Below are 21,837 nucleotides of genomic sequence, written 5' to 3' on the forward strand. Positions count from 1 at the left end.
CCTGTACTCCCACCCTAGCATCATATCTTGAGATACCCCCAATACCGTCGTACCTCTCTACCTCTATTATCTCTCTTCCCTCCCACTCCTTCATTCTTACCTTCAGCTTCCATTGCTGTGTGTGCTTGCGTGCATTGCATTTGCATTCGGTGTTGCTTCGTCGTATCGTTTCTAGCTTTGGGCTCCCGATCGGCCTATAGAACGACAACTATTAATACAATTACACTCCTCTCCTCTGCGACCGGTAACCTCTCGATTTTCGGCGGTTTCTGGAGCTTTTGGATGCGCCGCTGTTAAAACGCCAATTCCAAAGGGAGAAATCGAACCAAGTCCGACTAGTCAGTATCTGCCAACTATTACGACTACGATAGTATAGGTGGTACGGTACTGTACATCACTCTGGCGTCCTAATTTCTCCACGCCCGAGCTCCATCCTTTTCTCCCACTTAAACTTACGGGCAACCATAAGTTACAACTACCACCTCCTCCCTCCTCCTTCAACTCCTCCCTTGCCAGAATTTCTCACCGCCCTCCACTCGACACTTTTCTTCCTCCCCTCTCCCCCACAACACATAACTCCCCTTGTGTTTGGGTCTTCACATATACACAATGGCTGGAGTTGAGACAGCTGGCGCCAATGGCACTGCCAACGGCACTCCCAGCTCTACCGCCGCTCGCCACAACCTCGCACCACATTTCATCGGCGGAAGCCATTTGGGCGCCGCACAGCCAGGAAAAGTGAAGGATTTCGTGGCTGCCCACGACGGCCACACGGTGATCACAAATGTGAGCTTACTTCCCCGTTCCCCGAAAAAAAAATCCAATCCCCGTAGTGTTCTCGGGACGATTGGCAAGTTGATGTGTGTCGTGTGCTGACCCGGGACTTTTTTCCCCCCCCACGCAGGTCCTCATCGCAAACAACGGTATTGCAGCAGTCAAGGAAATCCGATCGGTCAGGAAATGGGCATACGAGACCTTTGGCGATGAACGGGCGATTCAGTTCACCGTCATGGCCACGCCAGAGGATCTGCAGGCTAACGCCGAGTATATCCGTATGGCAGACCAGTATGTTGAGGTAGGTTTCGCGAGCTAAAAGATCCGTCATGGACCGGAGGGGAAGGAACGCCCGCTGACAGCTAGCTACAGGTCCCCGGTGGTACCAACAACAACAATTATGCCAACGTCGAGCTCATCGTCGATGTCGCTGAGCGTATGAACGTTCACGCCGTTTGGGCAGGATGGTACGTTTTTGCGCTCTCGCAGGGAAAATCTGCTACAATCGCGGAATTGGCACAGAACTAACTATGACTTCACAGGGGTCACGCTTCAGAAAACCCAAAGCTCCCCGAGTCCCTCGCCGCTTCGCCGAAGAAGATCGTCTTCATTGGTCCCCCCGGGTCGGCCATGCGCTCGCTCGGTGACAAGATCTCCTCCACAATCGTCGCACAACACGCTAAAGTGCCATGCATTCCATGGTCAGGAGAGGGCGTAGACGATGTCAAGGTTGACAAGAACGGAATCGTCACTGTCGAGGATCACATCTATGACAAGGGCTGCACAAAGTCGCCTGAAGAGGGACTGGAAGTGGCCAAGAAGATCGGTTTCCCCGTCATGGTGAAGGCTTCAGAAGGTGGCGGTGGTAAGGGTATCCGAAAGGTCGAGCGGGAAGAAGACTTTGAGCAGCTCTACCGAGCAGCTGCTTCGGAAATCCCTGGATCTCCCATCTTCATCATGAAGCTGGCTGGCAGCGCACGCCATTTGGAAGTGCAGCTCCTTGCCGATCAGTATGGCAACAATATCTCCCTTTTCGGTCGTGACTGCTCCGTTCAGCGACGACACCAGAAGATTATTGAGGAGGCACCCGTGACGGTCGCTACCCCCAAGACCTTCCGGGAGATGGAAAAGGCTGCCGTTTCGCTCGGAAAGCTTGTCGGTTACGTCTCTGCCGGTACCGTGGAATACCTGTACTCGCACGCTGACGACAAATTCTACTTCCTCGAGCTCAACCCCCGTCTCCAGGTCGAGCATCCGACCACTGAGATGGTGACTGGTGTCAATTTGCCTGCTGCTCAGCTTCAAATTGCCATGGGTCTTCCTCTGCACCGCATTCGCGACATCCGATTGCTCTACGGCGCGGATCCTCACACCGCCACCGTCATCGATTTCGATTTCTCCAAGGAGGGTAGCGTGCAGAACCAGCGACGACCCACACCCAAGGGACACACCACTGCTTGCCGTATCACCTCCGAGGATCCCGATGAGGGTTTCAAGCCTTCCGGCGGTACTATTCAGGATCTCAACTTCAGGAGTAGCTCCAATGTTTGGGGTTACTTCTCCGTCAGCACTGCGGGTGGTATCCACAGCTTTTCTGATTCTCAGTTCGGTCACATTTTCGCTTACGGCGAGAACCGACAAGCATCGCGGAAGCACATGGTTGTTGCGCTCAAGGAATTGAGCATTCGCGGTGATTTCCGAACCACCGTCGAGTACCTCATCAAGCTTCTCGAGACCCCCGATTTCGAGGGCAACACCATCACCACCGGCTGGTTGGACGAGCTTATCTCCAAGAAGTTGACCGCTGAGCGACCTGACCCTATGGTTGCCGTCATCTGCGGTGCCGTCACTAAGTCACACATCGCAAGCGAAGCCTGCATCAATGAGTACAGGACGAGCTTGGACAAGGGTCAGGTTCCCTCCAAGGACGTCCTCAAGACTGTTTTCCCCATCGACTTCATCTACGAGGGCAGCCGTTACAAGTTCACCGCCACTCGATCCAGCATTGACAGCTTCACCCTTTTCATCAACGGCTCCAAGTGCTCTGTCGGTATCCGAGCACTTGCTGACGGTGGTCTCTTGATCCTCCTCAACGGAAAGTCCCACAACGCCTACTGGAAGGAGGAAGTCGGTGCCACGCGTCTGTCCGTGGATGGCAAGACCTGCCTTCTCGAGCAGGAGAACGACCCCACTCAGCTCCGCACTCCATCTCCCGGAAAGCTTGTCAAGTTCACCGTCGAGAATGGCGAGCACATCAAGAAGGGCCAGCCATTCGCCGAAGTCGAGGTCATGAAGATGTACATGCCTTTGATTGCTCAGGAAGATGGTGTCGTCAACCTTATCAAACAGCCAGGAGCAACCCTTGAGGCTGGTGATATCCTCGGTGTTCTCGCACTCGACGACCCATCCAAGGTCAAGTCCGCCACCCCATTCTTGGGTCACTTGCCTGATCTTGGTCCTCCCCAGGTTATGGGAAGCAAGCCTCCTCAGAGGTTCGCCTACTTGTCTAGCGTCCTCCACAACATTCTTCAGGGTTACGACAACCAGGTCATCCTCCAGACCACTCTCAAGGAGCTTGTGGAGGTCCTCCGCGATCCCGAGCTTCCTTACGGCGAGTGGAACGCACAAGCTTCTGCTTTGCACGCACGCATGCCCCAGAAGCTTGATACCATACTCGCTCAGGTCGTTGACAAGGCCCACAGCCGCCAACAGGAGTTCCCTGCTAAGCAGCTCAGCAAAGCTTTCCAGCGCTTCGTGGATGATAACCTTACCAAGAACGACGCCGACCTCTTGCGAACTGGTCTTGCGCCCTTGTCCGATGTCATCGACCGCTACGCTGAAGGCCTCAAAGCCCACGAGTACTCTGTCATGATTAAGTTCTTGAACACCTACTGGGAAGTTGAGAACCTTTTCTCTTCTCGTACCTCCCGAGATGAGGAGGTCATCCTCAAGCTCCGTGATGAGAACCGTGACAACCTCCTCAGCGTTGTTCACACTGTCCTGTCCCACACTCGCGTGAGCGCCAAGAACAACCTCATCCTCGCTATCTTGGACCTCTACCGACCAAACAGGCCTGGTGCAGGCAACGTTGCCAAGTACTTCAAGGACATCCTCAAGAAGCTTACCGAGCTTGAGTCCAGGCAAACCGCCAAGGTCTCCCTCAAGGGTCGTGAGGTGCTCATCCAGTGCGCCATGCCATCGCTCGAGGAGCGTACATCTCAGATGGAGCACATCCTCCGATCCGCAGTCGTCGAGTCGCGCTACGGCGAGACCGGCTGGGACCACAGGGAGCCCAACTTCGACATCATCAAGGAGGTTGTCGACTCGCGCTACACCGTCTTCGATGTACTGCCACAGTTCTTCGGACATCAAGACCCATGGGTCGGCCTGGCTGCCCTTGAAGTGTACACTCGCCGTGCTTACCGCGCCTACCAGCTCAAGGACATCCAATACCACACCGATGGCGAGCAACCTTACATCCTGTCCTGGGACTTCATCCTCCGCAAGGTCGGTGAGCAGGAGTATGGACTTCCCGTGGAATCATCTCAACCTGGCACCCCAAGCACCCCAGCCTTCGAGCGACCACCCCGCATCAACTCCATCAGCGACTTGTCCTACCTCAACTCTCGCATGGAGGGTGAGCCCACTCGCAAGGGTGCCGTTGTCCCTGTAGAGTTCATCGATGATGCTGAGGAAGCCCTTCCCAAGGCCCTTGATGTATTCCCATCGAGCGGTAAGAAGGGCTTGCTTGGAACCGTTAAGGACGGTCTCAAGGAGGGTCTTTCCTTGAAGAGAAGCCCATCTGGTCCCGTCTCCAAGGCTAACATCGATGAGCTCACCGGTGTTCTCAACATTGCCGTTCGCGATGCGGAGAGTCTTGATGACAAGGAGATCTTGGAGCGCCTCCTCCCCATTGTCGAGGAGAACAAGGAGGAGCTTTACGCTCGTCGCATCCGCCGCCTGACTTTCATCTGCGGCCACAAGGATGGTACCTACCCTGGCTACTTCACTTTCCGAGGACCCAACTACGTTGAGGACGACAGCATCCGTCACGTCGAGCCTGCTCTTGCCTTCCAGCTTGAGCTTGGCCGTCTCTCCAAGTTCAACATCAAGCCCGTATTCACCGAAAACCGCAACATTCATATTTATGAAGCGGTTGGCAAGGGTGCGGAGAGTGATAAGCGCTACTTCTTGAGGGCTGTTGTCCGTCCCGGCCGCCTTCGGGAGGACATCCCCACCGCAGAGTACATGATTTCCGAGACTGATAGGCTCATGACGGACATTCTTGATGCTCTTGAGATTGTCGGCACCAACCAGGCTGACATGAACCACATCTTCATCAACTTCTCCCACGTCTTCCCACTCGCACCAAGCGAGGTTGAGGAGGCCATTGGCGGCTTCTTGGAGCGCTTCGGTCGACGACTCTGGCGCCTCCGTGTCACTGGTGCTGAGATCCGCATCATCGTCACGGATCCCCAGACCGGCATGCCCTACCCTCTCCGTGTCATCATCACCAACACCTCCGGATATGTCATCTCTGTCGAGATGTACGCGGAGCGCAAGTCGGAGAAGGCAGGCAGGTGGATCTTCCAGAGCATTGGTGGTACCAACAAGATTGGCTCCCTCCACTTGCAGCCGGTCTCCACTCCTTACCCTACCAAGGGTGCCCTGCAGCCCAAGCGTTACAAGGCTCACTTGATGGGTACTCAGTACGTCTACGATTTCCCCGAGCTCTTCCGTCAGGCCACAGAGAACAGCTGGAACCAGGCTGTTGCCAAGCACTCTCACCTCCGCGAGAAGCAGCCGGCCAAGGGCGAGTGCATTGAGTACTACGAGCTTGTCCTCGATGACAATGACAACCTGGCTGAGGTCAACCGTGACCCTGGTCAGAACACCATCGGTATGGTCGGATGGATCGTCACTGCCAGGACTCCCGAGTACCCTCGTGGCCGTCGCTTCATCATCATCGCCAACGACATCACCTTCAAGATTGGTTCTTTCGGTCCCCAGGAAGATAGCTACTTCCACAAGTGCTCTGAGCTTGCTCGCAAGTTGGGCATTCCTCGAATCTACCTTTCTGCCAACTCTGGTGCCCGTATTGGTCTCGCTGAGGAGCTCATCCCCCACTTCTCCGTCGCTTGGAAGGATGCTTCCAAGCCCGAGGCTGGCTTCGACTATCTGTACTTGACCCCCGAGAAGTACGAGCGCTTCGTTGATGGCAAGCGCGAGGATGTCATTGCAGAGAAGATCAGCGTCGATGGCGAGGTGCGCTACAAGATCACGACCATCATTGGTGCTGAGGATGGCCTTGGTGTTGAGTCTCTCCGTGGCTCCGGTCTCATCGCTGGTGAGACTTCAAGGGCTTACGAGGATATCTTCACCATCACCCTTGTCACTTGCCGTTCAGTTGGTAAGTTTCTTTTGATTATGCTACTCACTTCAATTGCTAATGTATCATAGGTATCGGTGCTTACCTCGTCCGTCTCGGCCAGCGTGCTATTCAGATTGAGGGCCAGCCTATCATCCTCACTGGTGCCCAAGCTATCAATAAGCTACTCGGTCGCGAGGTCTACACCTCCAACTTGCAGCTCGGTGGCACTCAGATCATGTACAGGAACGGTGTCTCCCACATGACCGCTGATGACGACTTCGAGGGTGTTTCCAAGATCGTCAAGTGGATGTCATTCGTCCCAGACAAGAAGGGCAACCCAGTCCCCATCTCTCCTACGGCCGACGAGTGGGATCGCGATGTCGCCTACTTCCCCCCTGGCAAGGCTGCCTACGATGTCAGGCATCTCATTGCCGGTAAGGACGATGAGGAAGGCTTCCTTTCTGGTCTCTTCGATCGCGGCTCCTTCGAGGAGGCCCTCGGAGGCTGGGCCAAGACCGTTGTTGTCGGTCGTGCTCGCCTTGGTGGTATCCCGGTTGGTGTCATTGGCGTTGAGACTCGTTCGGTCGAGAACGTCACTCCTGCTGACCCTGCCAACCCCGACTCCATCGAGCAAGTCACCTCTGAGGCTGGTGGTGTTTGGTACCCCAACTCCGCTTTCAAGACTGCCCAGGCTATCAACGACTTCAACCATGGAGAGCAGCTTCCTCTGATGATCCTCGCAAACTGGCGTGGTTTCTCTGGAGGTCAGCGCGACATGTACAACGAGGTTCTCAAGTACGGCTCCTACATTGTCGATGCTCTCGTCAAGTACGAGCAGCCCATCTTCGTGTACATTCCTCCCTACGGTGAGCTCCGTGGTGGATCCTGGGTCGTCGTCGATCCTACCATCAACCCTCAATACATGGAGATGTACGCCGATGAGGATTCGCGTGGTGGTGTCCTCGAGCCTGAGGGTATCGTCGGTATCAAGTACCGCAAGGATCGTCAACTCGAGACCATGGCTCGTCTCGACCCCACCTATGGTGACCTCAAGCGCAAGTTGAACGACCCATCCACTCCTCAAGATCAGCTCAAGGAGATCAAGGCTCAAATGACCGAGCGCGAGCAGCGCCTCCTGCCAATCTACGGTCAAATCTCCATCCAGTTCGCCGACCTCCACGACCGCTCCGGTCGCATGGAGGCCAAGGGCGTCATCCGACAGTCGCTCAAGTGGCAGAACGCACGTCGCTTCTTCTACTGGCGTCTTCGCAGGAAGCTCAACGAGGAGTACATCCTCAAGAAGCTCGCCGCGGCCGCCCCGTCAACCGAGGCCACCAACGGCGACGCCGCCACTCGTGCCCGCAGCCTAGAGATGCTCCGCGCCTGGTCCAACATCCCCAAGTTCGACCACGACGACATGAGCGTCGCCACCTGGTACGAGGAGAACCGCAAGACCGTCCACGACCGCGTCGAGGCCCTCAAGCGCGAAACCATCGCCCTCGAGGTCGCCAGCCTCGTCCGCAAGGACCGCGAGGCCGGTCTCAAGGGCATCGCAAACATGCTCTCCACCCTCCCGACCGCCGAGAAGGAGGAAGTTCTCAGGCTGCTAAGCAAGGCTTAATTTGGCTTCTGCCTTGCTTTCCCATGATTTTTTTTGCCGCATGACCATTAGATTGTAACCATAACAAAACCTAATTTTCCTACTCTTTTTTTTTAGTCTATTACCCTGATCTCTATTAAACTTTCACTTAACGAAGTACGAGTTCAGGGCATCTTATGAGGAGGGGGAGAAGGGAACGGAACGGAAAACGGGAAAGGAACCAAGATTTCCACGCATGTTATTTCTGATGCTGATGTTGAACATGAATTTGGAGCGTTTTTGTGCTAATCTTTTCTACTGAAATCTCAAAATCAAAATATATACTGTTCACAAAAACCATATACATTAGTGTGCGTGAGTTGCACATTTGGTGATGACGATGATGCCTTTGCTCTGTGGACTGTTCAATTGATGCGGAGATTGAAATCGCAAGTCAATGTGGTCCCGTTTGTCCATTACGGCAGGCATCTCCGCACGCACGCACGAAAGAAACCTTTCCATCCCATCCCTGCCAACGACGAGAATAATCCCCCTCCCATTCCCTGACCGCCGTCATCGACATCATCGCCATGACCCGAAACGGAACCCATAGCCACCTCACGTGTCTATCCCCCCAGTTATTCGTCGCTAAGCACTTCCCAATCCTTACCTCTCATCTACCGACGACGGGGCCCACCCGCATGATCCCCATTAACTGTGGGGTACTTTGGTCCGGGGAAGAAGGCGCTAGGCTGTGTTTGGGTAGGTTTTTACGTTGACCATTTCCATTCCTTTCCTCTTTCTGAAAGGCGATGGTCCTTGTCTGTGAGGAGGGGAAAATTTTTGGGCTCTTGATATTTCGGATGGTTTTGCATGCGGGATGTGGAGGGAAGGTTGCTAAGAGGGGGGGGGGGGGGATATAAAGTCTAGTGGCAGCATTGCTATGTTTTGGGATTGTCTGATTGAGATCTACCTATCACTTTTTGGTAGATTAGGTTCCTTTGGATCATCAATCCATGATGAGGTTCCTCACGACGAGTTTTGGACTGCTATCCTGCTGTCTCCTCCTTCCAGGTATCGTTTCGTCCCTTGCAACACCAGAAGTCAAGATAGCAGCGCCACGATGCGAGCCATGGACCGTCGACGCTCCGGACCGAGTGTTCATCCTCACCGACATCGCCAATGAACCCGACGACACGATGTCGCTGGTGCGACTCCTGACGCACGCGGACACCGTCCGCGTCGAGGGAATCGTAGCAATAACGTCCTTCTGGCTCCCTAACGCCACGCATCCGGAGCAAATTCACTCCCTCGTCGACACTTACGCCTCTGTGTACTCCAACCTTCAATCGCACAGCCCAGGCCATGGCTTTCCAACGCCATCTTATCTCCACAGCGTCATTGCTAGTGGGCCTAAAACCTACGGCCTGCAGGCCATCAATTCATCATCCCAGCCCCTCTCCGAAGGCGCAAAGCTGCTCATATCCGCCGTAGACCGCAGCTCGGAACCGCTTTACATCCAAATGTGGGGCGGTGCTAATACGCTCGCAGAAGCACTCTCCTACCTCAGCCAGACCATCTCCCCCACCCAGCTCTCAACCTTCACCTCCAAGCTTCGCGTGTACTCCATCTCCGACCAAGACGACGCCGGGCCCTGGCTTCGCGCGCACTTCCCTTCTATCCGCTGGATCGCCTCCCGCCACGCCTTCAACCGCTACGCGCTCTCCGCGTGGGTCGGCATGAGCTCCCCTTACATTGACGTCGGTGGGCCGAACCAGTCGCTTGTTTCTGACGATTGGATCCGGGATAACGTGCAGAGCGTCGGCCCGCTCGGCGCAGAGTACCCGGACGTCGAATTCATCATGGAAGGCGACACCCCCGCGTTCCTGTTCAATGTTCAGAACGGGCTTGGTGACGCGGAGGTCCCGTCCCGCGGCGGGTGGGGTGGGAGGTATGCAGGGATCTCGCTCAGAGGGGACGAGACGCAGTTTGCGGATGTACCTGACCAGGTTATTGGAGCGGACGGGAAGACGTACAATAGCAATAAGGCGAGTGTTTGGAGGTGGAGGGACGCGGTGCAGAGTGAATTTGCGGCAAGGATGCAGTGGACACTGGGGGAGTGGAGTGGAGTGGGAGATGGTGAGCAGAGGGGGAACACGACGCATCCTCCCGTCGTGGTGCTGAACGGGAGTTGTGGGTTCAAGGCTCTGGAGTTGAATGTTCAGGTTGGGGAGAAGGTTGTCTTGGATGCTGGGGAATCGTATTCCCTCGACGGACCAGACGCGGAGTTGAACTTCACGTGGTTCCAGGACCGCGAGGCGACGTTCTCGGCGGGAGCTTTGCCGTTGGTAAACATCACGGCGGTTGAAGGGTCCGCGAGGAGGATGGTCGAATTGGCGATTCCGGAGCCCAGCGATGGGTTCTGCGTGCTTGCTGAGGATGTCACAGAGTTTGGGCAATGGGGGGAGAGGTCGAAGTGCCCTGTCCTGCATGTCGTGCTGGCGGTCAAGGATATTGGAGCGAAGTTTCCGATGACGAGGTATAGAAGGGTGGTGTTGAACGTTCAGCCTTGGAGGAAGTCGTGAGTGGGAAAGCGAGCTTCATAACATGGGACTGTTATAGTGTCGAATGTTGAACGTCTGTCAAGTGTTGGTGTAGACCTTGAGTAATGTGATCCTAATATGACAATCAGCTTTGACTGTAATGATTTGGGCACCAACACCTTTAGAATGACTCGTAAGAGACAATTCGGTTGGATATAACACCATAACATACCGAACAGAGTACTTATCGATGTACGTCTCACTCAAGCAGTCTGTATGTCCAACATAAAGACTGAGATGTTCATGACATCATCTTCGTTGCTCACCCATTCGTCGATACCATGTCATCTACATTGTTGTCCTCCTCGCACTCCTTGAACGACATGAATCTAGAACCTCTACCGGATTTCATGATAAGACTACAAAAGCCTAATGTGAAGCATCAGATGGGTTCAACAGGACAACTTAGAGTGCTTACATTATGACATCACAAGCCACAACCCCCCGCCTCGCCCCGCTTCGCTTCGCGGGCTGTGCATGACACCGCACCGCAACTCCGAGCTGAACGCTCGCGAAAGCCACTGCACACCAAAGGCCAGTAGAGAAGAAAAAGAGGCAGTTCTAGAACATGTCAGCCGTTCTGTCAAGATATATCGTGCATCCATGACACGTGAACTGATTCGTTGAACTCATAGCCATCTGCTGCAAAGTTGTGTTGTTTGGACGTGATGTTGCATGTTTGCCAGGGGAACAACGGCGAGGGGCTGTGGATACGGTCTAGAACGTCGCGCAAGGAGGCGCACATATGTGGCGCGCTCACTCGCTATGGGATAAGATGACGAGGAGTGGAGTTTGATGTATGAGTGTTCTGACATTCATATATACTCCGTACTTGAATCATAATTAGGAGGTTGTTTTGATGGCACCTGCCACTATCTCGCAAATACGTCAGTCACATCGATAAAATCAATAATAAATAGACACCATCAGCAATACACAGCAAAGCATAACACAACTTGAAACCAACACAATGCGCACAACACCAGAACCATCTTTTCCGCCAGAAGATGTCAGGGGCCAAGAAATATCGATATCACAAACCGCCTCCCTAAACCTCCGCATCCATCTCTCAATGCCATCGCCATCCATTTCACCATCACTTCCCACCAAACCATACCGCGCAACCCAGCGCGCAGACGGCGTCGTGATAGAACGACCTCGCTACAACCCTCCTCCTACTCCTTCCGCCGCGCAGGGAGATATCTCCACGCCATGTGTAGTTCAAAAACCAAAGACAAAGGCGACGACGTTTGTGTTCGAGCCTAAGCCGGTGGTATTTGAGCTCGCGGCTGGAAAACAGGTGGAATTCAAAGGGACATACAGAGAGTATAGGAAGGGGAATTTGATACGCAGGAAGGCGGAGAAGAGGGAGAGGAAGGAAAGGGGGTTGGTGGAGAAGGTATGGAGGGAGCAAATGGCAGTAGTTGAGGAGGTGGGGAAGGAGGGTGCGGATTGAGAGATTGATGGAATATTGGATTTCAATGACCTAAAGATGGAAAATGGGTATCTGAGATCGATGGAGGAAGAATTCAGTGGCGGGTTAAACTTCGAGCGATGCGACAAATATCCACCGCGGATAGTCGCTCACTCTCGTCCCATTGCGATATAGGCACAGAGAAACCTTCTCACCCATCGGAACAACAACGCCCCCAGCCCTGTGGGTCCCTCCAAGAAACCCACAAGGACGATTGTGTGCCGTCGCGTAAACTTCTCCTGCAGCCACACAACCCAGCTTCCGAGCCTTCGGTAACATCAACGACATAGACGGCAGTATCGGGTGGACAACGCCTCTCGATATGACAATACGATCTAGGAATCCCAGTAGATAGAATCTCCGCACATGGTCTTGGTGGAGGCGACTTCTTCAGAAGGTTGTGTTGGCGCGTGGCCCGTCCCATTGCTACGCCGTCGTCATGGTACCGATCTGTTGCACAGCATGAGCCATCGTGTGTCACTACTATAGACCTCGGAGCTTTAGGTGGATGTTCGGGAAGATTCTCAGACCTAGCATCGTGCAATATCAAAGCCATATGTACTGCGTACTTTAGAATTTTGGATTATGTTAACGCGAAAACTTTACTGAACGCTACAAATGTGAATACAAAGTCCGTATCCGTGCACTAAAATGTTCAAGCTCTTCTACATGGAGAACATTACATATGGCAACGGATTATAATCTTCGGTGCGGTATTGTTTCTTCGAGAAGAGACGGAGCTACTTTTCCAGCGGTCTCACTTTCAAGAATTGCCGCGGCGATGGCTTCTGGGCGGAATGGCCATTGACGTTGACCTTCGGTGCCTCGTGCATTGTGACCCCCTGCTCGTCCTGCAACGTGAAGTCGAAGGCTGCGAGGAAGTATGCGGTGATGATATTCTGCTCTAACTTGGCGAAGCGCATTCCCACTGATGATCCGTTAGCCCAATGTTCTCAATCGGTAGTTAAGATTATTGTGACTTACAACATGGGTGTCGTCCCACTCCCCATCCGAGGAATGCGTGAGGTGCCTTCTTGTCCTCGGCGCGGTCGGGCATATGCCTTGCAGGATCCCATTTGTGCGGGTCGGGATAGATGTTGGGATCGTAGTGAATGTCGCCCAATGCATAAGTTATGAAAGCATCAGGAGGGATGACCTCGTCACCATGACCTGTGGGGATGGGCTTGCCCGATATGTTTTTCCTGAAGGCGGTCCCGAGAAGATTCAGACGAATCGAGTCACGAAGGCACATGTCGATGAGAGGAAATTCCGCCTCCCATGCCTCGAGTGGTACATCGTTAAGTTGGACGTAGAGCGGGGCGCTCGGGTCAGTGGCGTACTTAGCTGCCGTGCGGCGGACCTCTTCTCGGGTTTTTGCAAGCCACTCTGGAGATGTAGCTAGGTAGCACATTACCCACGCTGCATTGATACCACTGTTAAGTAGACCAGCGAATAGCGCGCCAACGATGAATTCGATGATCTTGAACATGCGGTCGCCCTGATCGAGCATATACTGGAGGGCATCGTCGTGCTTCTCGCCACTGTCCGCTCTCTTTTTGACCAGTCCCTGCACCATCCTGTAGAGCTGAGCGCCAGCGTAGGTTCGCTTGAGAAGAGCAGGAGAGGGAAACTTGGGAAACATGACGGAGGCCGCGGTGGCGCTTTGGTCGATCATCTCGAAGTATTTCAAGCAGGATTCGAGCAATTGTGGATCTTCAGCAATTTCGTCTGCGCCGACCATGCGGATGGTCAAACGGAACACAATGCGATAGAGACTCTCGAAGGGGTTTGTCACGCCGCTGGGCTCGTTCCGAATTGCCTCGATTGCTTCTTGCACATCGGATTTGAGAGTGGGTAGTTTCTTTCTGAATTGTTCGTTTTTGAGGAGATGTGTGATACGCTTGTGGAAGTGGTTATTCGTGTCGTCTTCTATGCCCTCTTTATCGTCGTGGTCCTTCAATTCTGGCGATGAACCAAACAGCACAGCATAACTGTTCAATAATCAATATGAATTCTACTGCCTTCGTGACCATAATTACCCTTGCGTAAATCCGAGCTCTTTGCTTTCGAAGAAGAGTTTCCGGCCTTTCTCACCAGAGAGCCCAACCAATGTATTCGGGCCCGCATGGAAGCTAAAGTTTCCCGTCGGTGCTCTGTCTATTTCCTGTTTGTAAAAGTCCCATCGTCTTGTCCAGAAATCCCAAACCCCCGTGAGTGGAATGTCGCCCTTGACTGTTGGTGGAGCGTTTGAGGGGACGCGACGCTGATACGTGTGGTAGCATACGTAAATGACGAATAGAACACAGGAAAAGACGAGTAGGGAGATAGTAGGAGATCCCGTCCCACGCCCTATGGCATCTAGAACTGCCATAATGGATGATAGTACATAAACGGTGGAATTTAGGATGAAGGGAAGATCGAGGGGTTCACTCCCATTTGAACCGATGTGGGCATCAAGGTGAAAGTGTCATATTTGTAGCGGCAATTGCCAATGCGACATTCGCGCCTTCTTAAATCGCTAGCCCTAGCAAACCCTCCCTGCTTCAACGCCAAAGCTCTCTGCGGAGCTACGAGGCCCAGGGCCATACATAGTGGCGGTTGTTGGCTTGCCGAAACATAGTGCGTACGAGCGTTCGAGCCGGTGCACTTTGCCCTAGCTGTGCCCTAGCTGGTAGCTGTCGGTTACAATATGGAGGAGTCTACACCTGGTCTTTCGCAAAAGCCACTAAGGACAACCCATTGCCATTGGCGGTGCACAACAATAGATGACGGTTGGAAAGTGACGCGGGTTTGTGACGACCGGATCTTGCCCATCCGTCCTGAAACTCTCCGTTTACGTAGCGATCGTTGGTCACGTGTTATCGCTAGTATCGGAAATCCACCAACACTGTTGCTTCCAATTCAATCAGACACGTATCAATCGTGAACGTTCCCCGAAGACGAAGGGTCGATGTTGCTTGGGCAGGATCTCAGTCCTGTATTCAACTTGCGAACTGGCAATTGTCAGCCTCAGCCGCCCACTCAAATTCTACTAGATACACCCGGCCCGGGCTGCCTATGCGCGTTCCAGACCACGATCAATGGGTAAACACTGTCGTCGTTGACCTCCCGATCTGGCTGCCGTTTCGCGACCAAGTCAATGCAGCGATCTTCACTTGGGCCACCTGTACGGAATAATGCCCCTCCCTAGCCTCGACATCGCTTGTGCAAGCTCCATCTAAATCCTTGCAAGCGAGCATCTCGGTTGGACGCTCCAAGGCCATTCATTATTACAGAAAGCCATCCGTCGAATGCACTTCTGCAAGCTCTTACAGCTATGGAATTAGTTACAGATTTTGGAGAAGAGCTGAATTACAGGGTGGTCACAGATAATAGAAGCTTCCTAGTTGTGATTATGCGTTGGGCCCAATTGATAGGCGTCCAACTATAAAAACGCGTAATCGGAGCTATCTCCTAGCATTGCATCCTTCGGAGCCTTTTTGTCGCATACCTGTCAGCACAACCAGCTCGTCATGCCATTGGTGGAGGGTGACAAAAGCAAGCACATGTGGTAACACTCAAAGGCTTAGATGGACATTTGATCTTTGATCGCATCACAGTTGAACATTAATTCTATTCTCTTATGACTTGCTGCCGCACTTAAATCGACCATAGACATTTCAATCGTCCTCTGTCTCAATCATCCTTTTTTCTCAGTCAGAACAACGATTGTCATTAATCTCCCCATCCTTTCTTCTGCAATGTGACATCTACAGCTGAATCCAACACATTCTTTATCGAAAGCTGCTGGACGACTTGTCAAGCGCCTCCTATCAGTCTTGTCTGCTAGTGCAATTCCGCCGGCCGATGGGCCGATAGTGACGCTTTTGCGAAATTCATGAACGCGTATTAGGCCACCCAAGGATGTGATAAAGTACCATCGTGCATCTTTCGCCCCAAGACAACAAACCAGCTCAGCAGTGCTATTGAAATTTGAACATACGAGTTCGATCAACGAAAACAAAATCCCAAGACGCGAAGAGTACCTGGTCAGTTGAGCTGTTTGTTATTCGCAGTGGTCGACATTCACCAGCTGCGGGCTCCGCAAACATCGAGGACGTTGTAGTTATTGACGTGAGACATTTTTCGGAGACTACACTATCTGAAGGACAAACGAAAAGTTACAATAGGGGCTGGGGCGAGACGCGGCAAAGTTTATGAATTGTTGGGGGCGAAGCATGCTGCCGTTGCTGGGGGCGGAAATTCTGCTGTTGGTATTGAGAGGTAAGTCTTGCAGCATATGAGTAACTCCGATTAAAGCCAAACGATACAATGGAAAAGACGGGATTTCGTCCTGTTCTTAGAGACTTGGATGGATATGTTCGAGCATTCTGAGCTACGGAATCGTCCTCGCCTGAGGGTCAGTTGACAGGATCGAAGTCGGCACACCGCAAATCGCTCAGCAAGATCGCGCGTAGGTACATGGTTTGGAAATTGTCCTTTTGGCCGAGGATCATTGTTCAGGTTATATGTTGAAATTGTGTTTTTGGCAGTTGTATGAAACGGGCTCTCAGCCCTAGATGGGCGAGATAAGACCATTTGTTTCTGCAAAGAAAAAACAAACCAAGCAAGCGGGTCTTGAATTGGGCCTTGGTGGCATTAAGTGAGGCTATTCAGAGGTCACGGGGGCGGCGCTCGGAGGATTAATATCGATAATTAGGTAGATAGATTAGGGAATCATGAAAGAGTTTAGACGATTCCCTACTCTACTAACTCCCTGAGAAATATCACCGTTTGCAACCTACTATTCAATCTACCCATCGACCAACTGCAGGTCGTGCTTATCACTTCACCTACTATAGAGGTGTCTTTACGCCACAATGCGTGAACATCACTGCAAATTGGGTCTGTTCCCCTCATCCGAAATGGCGAGACATACATGATCCTCCAATTCCACAATCAAGTTCGAGATGAAGTTCGACATCGAATCTCCCGACCAATTAGGTCCCAGGTGTTTGATTACCAGTGGTATCTGCGGCGCAGTTGGCCAACACGCGACAGGCCTGTCCTAACGAAGGCCCGGCGAGTTTAGCGCTGACCATGGCGGAATCTCCAATGCTCTATCGTGCGAAAGCCCATTTGTGGCGCGCATACAGTGATTACAACAAAAACGCGTTCCCACATGACAGAAATCCTTGGATAAGTGAATTTTCAACATGGCTTTCCTAGCCATCGCGTTCACGATTCTCGCCCTTCCAATTGGATTCTTCCTCTGGTCGGCACAATGTCTCGCAAGGAACTGTGCAATCGCGAAGGCGTCAGGTATTCCGTACATAACACGATGGGTAGCACCGATCAATCCCTTTTGGCTGCTGTACGGAACATCGATCGTGAAGTTCTTGCAGCGGTTCGGCTTAGCTACAGATCGTCTGAGGCGCATCTACCCGTTCGGATGGGAGGCAAATGAGCGTGCGACTATACACGAAGAGCATGGGGAAATGTTTCTCGTGGCGCATCCTGGGGGTCTGCAGCTCTGCGTGGCTAATGCGGAGACGATATATGACATTTTACAGCGGAGGACGGATTTCCGACGGAACATGGAGGAGTTCGCTGTTATCAATGTGTATGGGAAGAATTTGGCGACGACGGACGATCAGGAGTGGCAGCGTCATCGAAAGATGACGGCGGTTACCTTCACGGAGAAGAATAACGAACTGGTCTGGGTTCAGTCGCTGGCGCAAGCGAAGGGAATGTTGGATTATTGGTTGGTTGAGCAGAAAGGCGGGAAGGCTATTAGGACTGTGCATGACGATACAAAGATCTTCACGCTCAACGTCCTGGCGGCGGCTCTGTTTGATCAGCCCTACCCTTTCGAAGGGTACGGCAAAGTGGATGCTAACAAGCGTTCCGATGATCAATCATACCAGTATCGTGATTCCCTGGGAGTTATCCTGATATCTGTTATCCAAATTCTAGTCTTTGGCGAGGAGGGCCTGAAAGCATGGTGGACCCCGAAATCATTCAAACGAGCTTCTGCCGCAGTGGCTACATTCCGGTCTTACATTTTGACCTTGATGAACGAGGAAAGAGCCCACATCGCCGAAAAGAAGCCTGACCGAGACAATCTCGTGGCCCGATTAGTTCGAGCGTGCAACGAGGTCCAGGTCGATGGGCCTGACAAGAACGTAAGGAATATGACATTGACCGAGACGGAAATCATAAGTAACCTTTTCGTGTACGCATTCGCCGGAAATGACACCACGGCCGTTGGCCTCACCAACATTCTGATCCACATGGCCGCGAACCCAGAGACGCAAGACTGGATCTCGGAGGAACTTAATCATTACCTCTCCGGAAGCGATCCCCACGCATGGACATACGATTCTTTCTTCAAGTTGAAACGATGCCAAGCTGTCATTGTAAGTCATATTATCTGCTTCCATGTATTCATCAGCCACGCGACTAACACCTCCCAAAGATGGAATCACTACGGATATGCCACCCGCTATCCCAGCTCGTCAAAACCGTGAACAACACCCCACAGCCCATCAAAGTCAACGACAAATCGTACACGATTCCGGCAGGAACATCAGTCCACTGCTCTCTCCCCGCCCTCCACACTCTCCCCCGATACTGGGGCTCATCCGCCATGACTTGGAACCCCTCGCGCTTCATCAGCACACCAGGGCTTGAAGGTAAGACGGCGACTTTCGAACACGAAGTCCTCGCGCCCGATACGTCGGAGCATTTCTTGCCATGGGCGTGGGGCCAGCGTGTCTGTCCCGGGAAGAGGTTCTCGCAGGCAGAAATCGCGGCGGTGTTGGCAGTGATGTTTCGGGATTGGAAGCTCGATGTTGTGTGTGAGGGTGGGGAGAGTCCGAGGCAGGCGACGGAGAGGGCTTGGAGGGAGAGTCTGGTGATTGATCATGAGGGACATATGTTGCATGAGATGGAGGCACCTGAGAGTATTGGGTTGAGGTGGGCGAGGAGGTAGCGAGCGGTTTTACAGAGGATATATGTGGACACTTGGTTATGATAGATTTAGCATAGGTTTCCCAAGCATTTGCACATATTTTATTTTAGAAGAAAAGGGTGAAGAGAGAACAGACGTATGACTCAAACGTAGGTGCTATTTTGCTATTATCGTTCGAATGACTGAACATCAAAAGTTTCTCGTATCAACCATGGCGTTGACGGAGCTTTGTGGTGTCAATACGTTTCTATATCCATGCCTCCCCTAATCATAAGCTATTTGGACTCGTTTCTTGAGCACGTCCCGAGAATACTGGCTTTGTTCAGTGTCCAGCTCTCCTAGAACGCTGTCAATGACCGTCCCCCGAGCTCTCTCCAACACTTCGGACCTGAAAGCTTCACGACGAGAAAGCCATATCCATTCTGTATCGAGCTCTCGGTCAAGCCTCTCGAGTTTATTGCTCTTGAATGCATTATTCCTTGTTGTCGGTGCTACGAGACCCAAAAGTGGGGAATAGTACTTGACGGCCTCCTCCACGGTCATCGGATAACCTTCGATATCTTCAACATCAAGTCGAAGCCCAATATCCACGTATTGTCGAGCTTTACATGCATTTTCCACGATGATGCAGTTGGTTAGAAACCCACCCATATCCCTTGCCCTTTCAACCCCTATCTTCATGGCTTTGAAAGTACCTCCAGGGGCGGATCTGATCTGAAGTCCAACATGGTGCAGGCTTCTGAGAGCTTTGACATGGTAGAAGAGCTCGATATCAGAAAGCCCACGGATACTGGTGTACTCGTCTTCAAACTTTTCTATCTCATGCCTAATGCTGCGAAGGAGCACTTCGTTCGGCCTTGTCGCCTTTAGGGGATCGACCAACCATGCCAGGAAGTGGGCGAAGTACTTGGAAGGGTCTTCGTCTGTGATGATGCTCCGTTCTGCCGCTTTCTTCGTCTCTTCTGTGATCGCGAAGTACCTGGGTAGGATGCCTGCTTTCATTAGAACCACCGGACTATCTGTTTTCTGAGCCTGGTTCGCTGTAAAACTTACGCAGGTATTCCTCGTCATCGATCCTCCACTCCATTGTTGTCTGGACTGAGCCTTCTAACTCCATTGTCGTCTCGACTTAGTGTGGAGAAGTGTAAAGTATAAATCTGTATCCGAGAACCCCAACTCGATTAGCAGGTCGGCGAGGAGAGAGATTTCGTGAAAGAAAATCGTTCATGTGAAGGCGAGCCGGCCGGAAGAAGGTAAGGCCGATAGGTGAAAGTAAAGGAAGCGACACGCTTCAAATAGGTATCGCCACCTTCACCAGAGACTGTCCATTCATAAAGCAGTCAGTTTCTCTGATGGGTTTACTCTACGATGCAGGCCAGCTATAACAGACTACTATAGGCAGTAGAAAAGGCTCTACTAAGGGAGTACACACAAGATATTCGAGGCCGTTAATCATGCGGTCATGTTGCAATCAACAGGTTGAATGGACGTATAGCAATGGTTGCGGAAAGAGATTACAATATTCAGCTACGAACGAGTCACATGATTGGGACTTACAGCTATAACGTAGTGTCTGGCTTCCAATCCGGTTCGGCCCTCAGCTCTTCTACCGTCTTCTCGTAATTGTCGTAGGTGTTTTTATACACATCGAAGTTCAGCACCCACTCATGTCGAGGCAGTTTGACAACCTCCGGATTCTTCTTCACCAGGTCGAAATCCGCTTTGTGCCAATTATCTCGGTTCGTGATACCAGTTCGCTGCGTAGCAAGCACTCGTGGGTATCTCAACTTCTCGTATGCACGAATAGCATCGGGAATATTCGCCTTTCCGGCGAGCTCAAGGCATATTGCTGCGGTAACCCCATCTTCCATAGACTGAGAAGCACCCTGGATGGAGGTCGGAAGAAATGGATGGGCGGCATCACCCATGAGAGCTATTCGGCGCTTGGGGCTGATCCAGGTTGGTAGAGGGTCGCGGAAGACGAGCTTCCAATCTATCAGTTTGTCTTGAGGTGTGGCACGGATGATAGCGTGCACGATAGGGGCCCAATTTTCTACAGACTTGACAGCTTCATCTATGTCGCCCGGAGCGTTCCAGCTTTCTTCCACATCAGCTTCATCCTGCGGACTGTCAGCATGTACTTGACGAATACAAGAAACTGCATTACCTTATGTGTCAATACCCAACTACAAGCCGTTCCATTCTGGAGCGTAGCTACCAGGAAATGGACATCGGGCCCCAGCCAGCCCACGTGGTGGTCAATGGTCGGGTCTGCCAACCATGCAGTCAATGGATTGGCTTTCAGTCCCTCGGTACCCATCCATGCCCGGTACACAGCATAGCCGCTGCTCTTTGGTTTGTCCTCGAACCCAAGGACTATCGTTCTTGCCGTACTTCTCACACCATCACCCGCTAAGACGACGTCTCCAGCAAAGCGCTCTCCGTTTACTATGACACCAGCCTCATTATCAGTCTCAAAATACTCTGACACTTTAGATGATAACCTGATCTCCACACCCAGATCGACGGCATGATCCCATACCGCCTCGTGGATTTCGCCCCTGTGGCCGTTGAAGCGCTTTCCCCAGTTGGCCTCGGAATCCCAGATCTGCTTCGTCAGAAACTCATCATCGAAAGCGCGGAACTCGAGGCCATCACTGTGATGGCAGATTGGGTCCAATTTCCCCTCGACACCAGGCCAGCTCCTAAAAATGCGGCCTGAATTGGAGCCAAATGAGATAATGTCGCCGAGTTGTCTCCGCTCTTTATTTCCATCGAAGACAATGACTGATGCGCCTCGCTTTCGGGTTTCAATGGCGGCTGTCAGGCCGGCGAAGCCAGCGCCAACTATCAGAACTCGAACATCGGAGAGGGGCTTTGTGTCTGTCATTTTCGAAAAGAAAAATGACAGTAAACCTTGAAATGTGAGGAGGTCACGACCGGGTATATGACAAGTGATATAATGAGTTGCGTGATTAACAAGTATTTATTTATATTGGGTCGTAGCAGACCAGGTCTTTAAATATTAAGGACAATATATCGGACGCAGGGAAGAATGATCCGCCCAAATCTGGTTATTCTGTG

The 21,837-nt window shown here is 52.3% G+C and overlaps 7 protein-coding genes across 7 annotated transcripts; 4 read left to right on the forward strand and 3 right to left on the reverse strand.

Moving 5' to 3' along the window:
* The first annotated feature begins 352 nt into the window (after window positions 1-352).
* Window positions 353-7,875, forward strand: BU24DRAFT_128049 (uncharacterized protein). Its single transcript, XM_033520978.1, has 5 exons — window positions 353-786; window positions 905-1,075; window positions 1,147-1,241; window positions 1,317-6,184; window positions 6,235-7,875. The coding sequence occupies exons 1-5, from the start codon at window positions 610-612 to the stop codon at window positions 7,764-7,766; spliced, it is 6,843 nt and encodes a 2,280-aa protein (XP_033388190.1). The 5' UTR covers window positions 353-609; the 3' UTR covers window positions 7,767-7,875.
* Window positions 7,876-8,656: 781 nt separating this feature from the next.
* Window positions 8,657-10,687, forward strand: BU24DRAFT_419461 (DUF1593-domain-containing protein). Its single transcript, XM_033527224.1, has 2 exons — window positions 8,657-10,400; window positions 10,500-10,687. Exon 1 carries the CDS (start codon window positions 8,744-8,746, stop codon window positions 10,307-10,309), a length of 1,566 nt encoding a protein of 521 aa, XP_033388191.1. The 5' UTR covers window positions 8,657-8,743; the 3' UTR covers window positions 10,310-10,400; window positions 10,500-10,687.
* A 564-nt stretch (window positions 10,688-11,251) lies between these two features.
* Window positions 11,252-11,861, forward strand: BU24DRAFT_419463 (uncharacterized protein). Its single transcript, XM_033527225.1, has one exon. It carries the CDS (start codon window positions 11,298-11,300, stop codon window positions 11,781-11,783), a length of 486 nt encoding a protein of 161 aa, XP_033388192.1. The 5' UTR covers window positions 11,252-11,297; the 3' UTR covers window positions 11,784-11,861.
* Window positions 11,862-12,449: 588 nt separating this feature from the next.
* On the reverse strand, window positions 12,450-14,331 carry BU24DRAFT_128109 (cytochrome P450 6A1). The gene is made up of 3 exons (XM_033520980.1): window positions 13,841-14,331; window positions 12,786-13,792; window positions 12,450-12,729 (listed from the first exon to the last, which is right to left on the reverse strand). Exons 1-3 carry the CDS (start codon window positions 14,170-14,172, stop codon window positions 12,542-12,544), a joined length of 1,527 nt encoding a protein of 508 aa, XP_033388193.1. The 5' UTR covers window positions 14,173-14,331; the 3' UTR covers window positions 12,450-12,541.
* Window positions 14,332-16,890: 2,559 nt separating this feature from the next.
* BU24DRAFT_489726 (cytochrome P450 monooxygenase-like protein) lies at window positions 16,891-18,804 on the forward strand. The gene is made up of 2 exons (XM_033533659.1): window positions 16,891-18,199; window positions 18,259-18,804. The coding sequence occupies exons 1-2, from the start codon at window positions 16,997-16,999 to the stop codon at window positions 18,772-18,774; spliced, it is 1,719 nt and encodes a 572-aa protein (XP_033388194.1). The 5' UTR covers window positions 16,891-16,996; the 3' UTR covers window positions 18,775-18,804.
* Window positions 18,805-18,968: 164 nt separating this feature from the next.
* BU24DRAFT_128154 (uncharacterized protein) lies at window positions 18,969-19,938 on the reverse strand. Its single transcript, XM_033520981.1, has 2 exons — window positions 19,807-19,938; window positions 18,969-19,745 (listed from the first exon to the last, which is right to left on the reverse strand). The coding sequence occupies exons 1-2, from the start codon at window positions 19,868-19,870 to the stop codon at window positions 19,018-19,020; spliced, it is 792 nt and encodes a 263-aa protein (XP_033388195.1). The 5' UTR covers window positions 19,871-19,938; the 3' UTR covers window positions 18,969-19,017.
* Window positions 19,939-20,312: 374 nt separating this feature from the next.
* Window positions 20,313-21,713, reverse strand: BU24DRAFT_476903 (putative monooxygenase; the record flags this gene model as incomplete). The annotated part of the gene is made up of 2 exons (XM_033532951.1): window positions 20,921-21,713; window positions 20,313-20,873 (listed from the first exon to the last, which is right to left on the reverse strand). The coding sequence occupies exons 1-2, from the start codon at window positions 21,641-21,643 to the stop codon at window positions 20,313-20,315; spliced, it is 1,284 nt and encodes a 427-aa protein (XP_033388196.1). The 5' UTR covers window positions 21,644-21,713.
* Between the last annotated feature and the right edge of the window lie 124 nt (window positions 21,714-21,837).

Source organism: Aaosphaeria arxii, assembly GCF_010015735.1.
Source record: "Aaosphaeria arxii CBS 175.79 unplaced genomic scaffold BU24scaffold_2, whole genome shotgun sequence".
Lineage (NCBI taxonomy): Eukaryota > Fungi > Ascomycota > Dothideomycetes > Pleosporales > Aaosphaeria > Aaosphaeria arxii.